Genomic DNA, 2,997 nt, shown 5'->3' on the forward strand with positions numbered 1-2,997 from the left:
TAGAAATGCTCGTAGTAGCCAGAATCCTGCTTAAGGACCAAACTGTCTCCCGCCAGGAGGTACGGCAGTCGATACGCCGCAACAGTGCCGTCAATGTTTATTTGGTACTTGTACTGGCGGTGGAAATGGGACAGAAATAAAAAATGAAAAGGACCATCTTCAAAAATCAGCTTCTAAAAAACAAAAACTTCTTAGTAGTGCCAGTGGCACTGTAAATGCACTCTCACCTTGAAAAAGTCAAAGAAAGACACGTGTTTGACCAGCGGCCCGTAGAGGCTCTCGTCATGCTTGAAGAAGAAGAAGTTGGTGAAGGCAGCATCTATCATGGCGGGGTGAGCCCTGGAGAGCTTGACCAGCTCCAGGCGTTCCTGTCGACTGTCCCGGCCCCTCCAGAAGGCCGTGGCATTCTTCCCCGGCCAGGGTGGCCCGGTGTTGGCCTGCACCGACATCATGTCCAGACTCACTCTGTTCATCGGATAATTAAAAAGCAGATATTAAATAAAGAACCTCACTGTCATGCATATACAACTAACGTCATCTTGTTACTTTACCTATGTAATGGTCTCTCTTCACACTGTCAGCTTTGCCTCAGTGTCTATAAACTATTTGAACCCTGGTGCAGGTACTTTGCTTTATCTTTTCTGCAGGGTAAAAACATCCTATGCATGCCTGATATGGAGAGCTGTTCTGCTTGCTCAATCTAGATGCGAAATATAAAATATTTGTTAGCAAATTGTCTTCTGCTGTCAAACACCAATTGGCCGTCTTGCGCTGCACAGAAATGCACGTAGCAACGCTGAGGAAATAATGAGCATCCTGGCACAGGTCTATTTTGGTTCCACATTATTCAGTCCGCACTGTGACAGCGTCACAGTCTGTGTACACAAGCCTACTTCTCCCCCACTGTCATCTGCTTAGGGAAGAAGAGCATATTGTAACTACTGGACGGCAATGTGTTCAAGCCGGCTATGACTCCCGTCTTCCACTTTTCAGAGCCACCAGGAAGTGAGTAGTTTATACTCAGACGATAACATTTTCAGTGGAGTGTTCCTTTAAGGGTTCCCAGGTATTATTGGTAGAGTTGTAGACTAACGACAACTCTTTCAGCTTAATCCAAAGTTGCATACGGTGTTTGTGCTATGGATGCCCAGCCTCACCTCCCCATGGTCTCAAGGACAGACTCAGTCAGGTCATAGGTGGGCATGACAATATCCCTGGTGTTGTTGGAGCCACACCAGGAAAATATGGGATGGATCTTCTCAGTGGGTTTCCTCTTCTCCAACGGCCAGTCACCCAGGTTAACAAAGAACTCCATGTCAGGGAGCCGCACCTGAACGTACAACACAACGGAAAACAAGGGACAAATAAAACATGAAAAGATTAAAATTGTTCAAATGTTTCAGTGTTAGACAGGTTTAAAGACAGTTTAGGAAGAGCTTACCTTTCTGGTGAGTGACAAGAGGATCGCATCCATAAAGATTCTGAAACCCACATGCTCTCCAAAGGTTCTAACGTAGACCTAAGAGAATAAAAAAAAAAAAGCCAAATCAGCAAAAAAACGTCACCGGAGTTTCCAGCAAATCATCTTTATGCTTAGCTGCAAACTCCATCCGCTGATGAAGACCATGGATTATGGTCAAAAGCTCTGGAAAGCCAATAATAAGTGGACCTGAATTGGGATTGTATTGTCAGACGAGTGTTTCCAACTGATAAATTACCGGAAGTTCCCAGGTAACGCTAGCACTGTGGGAACGAAGCTTTAGACGTATCACCATTACAGGAGCCTGGGCTGACCTCCACAGTGGAATGAAGATTGTACCCTTGAACACCTGGTAGACAGACTTACAGGTGTGTCACATAGCTGCAGGCTCTCCTGGGCCCCTTTACATTATCACACGGCCCTACTTACTTTCCAGCCTAAATAAATTCTACCCTTTATTACTAAACTGCCCTTTGGGTCTGATGGTTATTTGTAAAAGGAACTGGGGATTCTTCTGTAAAATGACCTGCACATTAAAGTTACAGTTGGACTAATTCATCAGTTAGCTGTTACACCAGGCTGATATTGGTTGTTTATCTTATTTCTTCTGTGTTTGGTGTTTCTGAAGTGTGAGGTACCCGGTTGTCTTTAACAGTGTAGTGGCAGAGGCTCTGTCTCTGTCCAAAGCGCCGTGGGATCTCCTGCGCATTAACATCTGGGTCAACACCAGAGTAGATGGCCAGGTCCCTGTCTATCTGAGGGAAGGACTGAGGACAGTGCATGTGGGCCTCCCATTCAGAACCACTGGGCTGGGGACAGTCACAGCCCTCATGGTAGACTGGGCCTGCAGAGGAAAAACACAGAAGCATCATTAAGAAAAAAAAAAACCACAGATCTCATCCAAACAAACGTGTTGTAGGAAACATGGATTGTGTTCCACCTTTGAGAACGAACGGTGACCCGGCCACATGTTTGCTCTTGAGCAGAACGTGGATGTGGAGGTCCGTGTAGGTGGCATACATTCTGTAGCGAACCAGGAAGGAGCCATCATGGCGATCCAGGACCTGGATCCAGATGCGGGTGAACTCCTCCACTGGAGCCACAATTTTGACTTCAAAGGTCTTCTCACCGGGTGATGTTGTTAAACTGTGAGGGAGAGAAAAAACGTGGAGAACGTGCTGCTGTTAGGAATGAAAATACTGACATGCTAGCACACAAGTCACAGTGTAACATCAGTAAAAATGCTTAGTTTAGTGTAGAAAACAAGCAACATACAACATGTCTTTAACAGACATTGGTACTGAAACAGACTCAGCTATCTTATGAAAGTGATCCAACTCGACACCCAAAGAATGCGTGAAAGCCGACACCCACCGAGTAACTCCAAAATAGAGCGTGATACCTTCATTGGGCCGGTGGGAGCTGTTTGATGAAAGGGGTTGGAGGTTGTCTGAGTCTTTCAGCCTTGGGCTCTCTCTCTCTCTCTCTCTCTCTCTCTCTCTCTCTCTCTCTCTCTC

General features: G+C 46.0%; 1 protein-coding gene across 2 annotated transcripts in view; it reads right to left on the bottom strand.

Moving 5' to 3' along the window:
• Positions 1–2,997, bottom strand: part of poglut2 (protein O-glucosyltransferase 2) — a 5,750-nt gene that overhangs the window by 1,510 nt on the left and 1,243 nt on the right. For both annotated transcript variants that reach the window (XM_031858239.1, XM_031858238.1), the window contains exons 2-7: positions 2,421–2,626; positions 2,119–2,324; positions 1,442–1,519; positions 1,158–1,330; positions 228–465; positions 1–113 (exon numbers count right to left, since the gene is read on the bottom strand). The exon at positions 1–113 is cut by the window's left edge and continues 97 nt beyond it. In XM_031858239.1, coding sequence (XP_031714099.1) covers positions 1–113; positions 228–465; positions 1,158–1,330; positions 1,442–1,519; positions 2,119–2,324; positions 2,421–2,626 — 1,014 coding nt within the window. The remainder of the gene's footprint in view (positions 114–227; positions 466–1,157; positions 1,331–1,441; positions 1,520–2,118; positions 2,325–2,420; positions 2,627–2,997) is intronic.

This window comes from Anarrhichthys ocellatus, unplaced genomic scaffold (assembly GCF_004355925.1).
Source record: "Anarrhichthys ocellatus isolate YVR2014 unplaced genomic scaffold, GSC_Weel_1.0 scaffold20, whole genome shotgun sequence".
NCBI lineage: Eukaryota > Metazoa > Chordata > Actinopteri > Perciformes > Anarhichadidae > Anarrhichthys > Anarrhichthys ocellatus.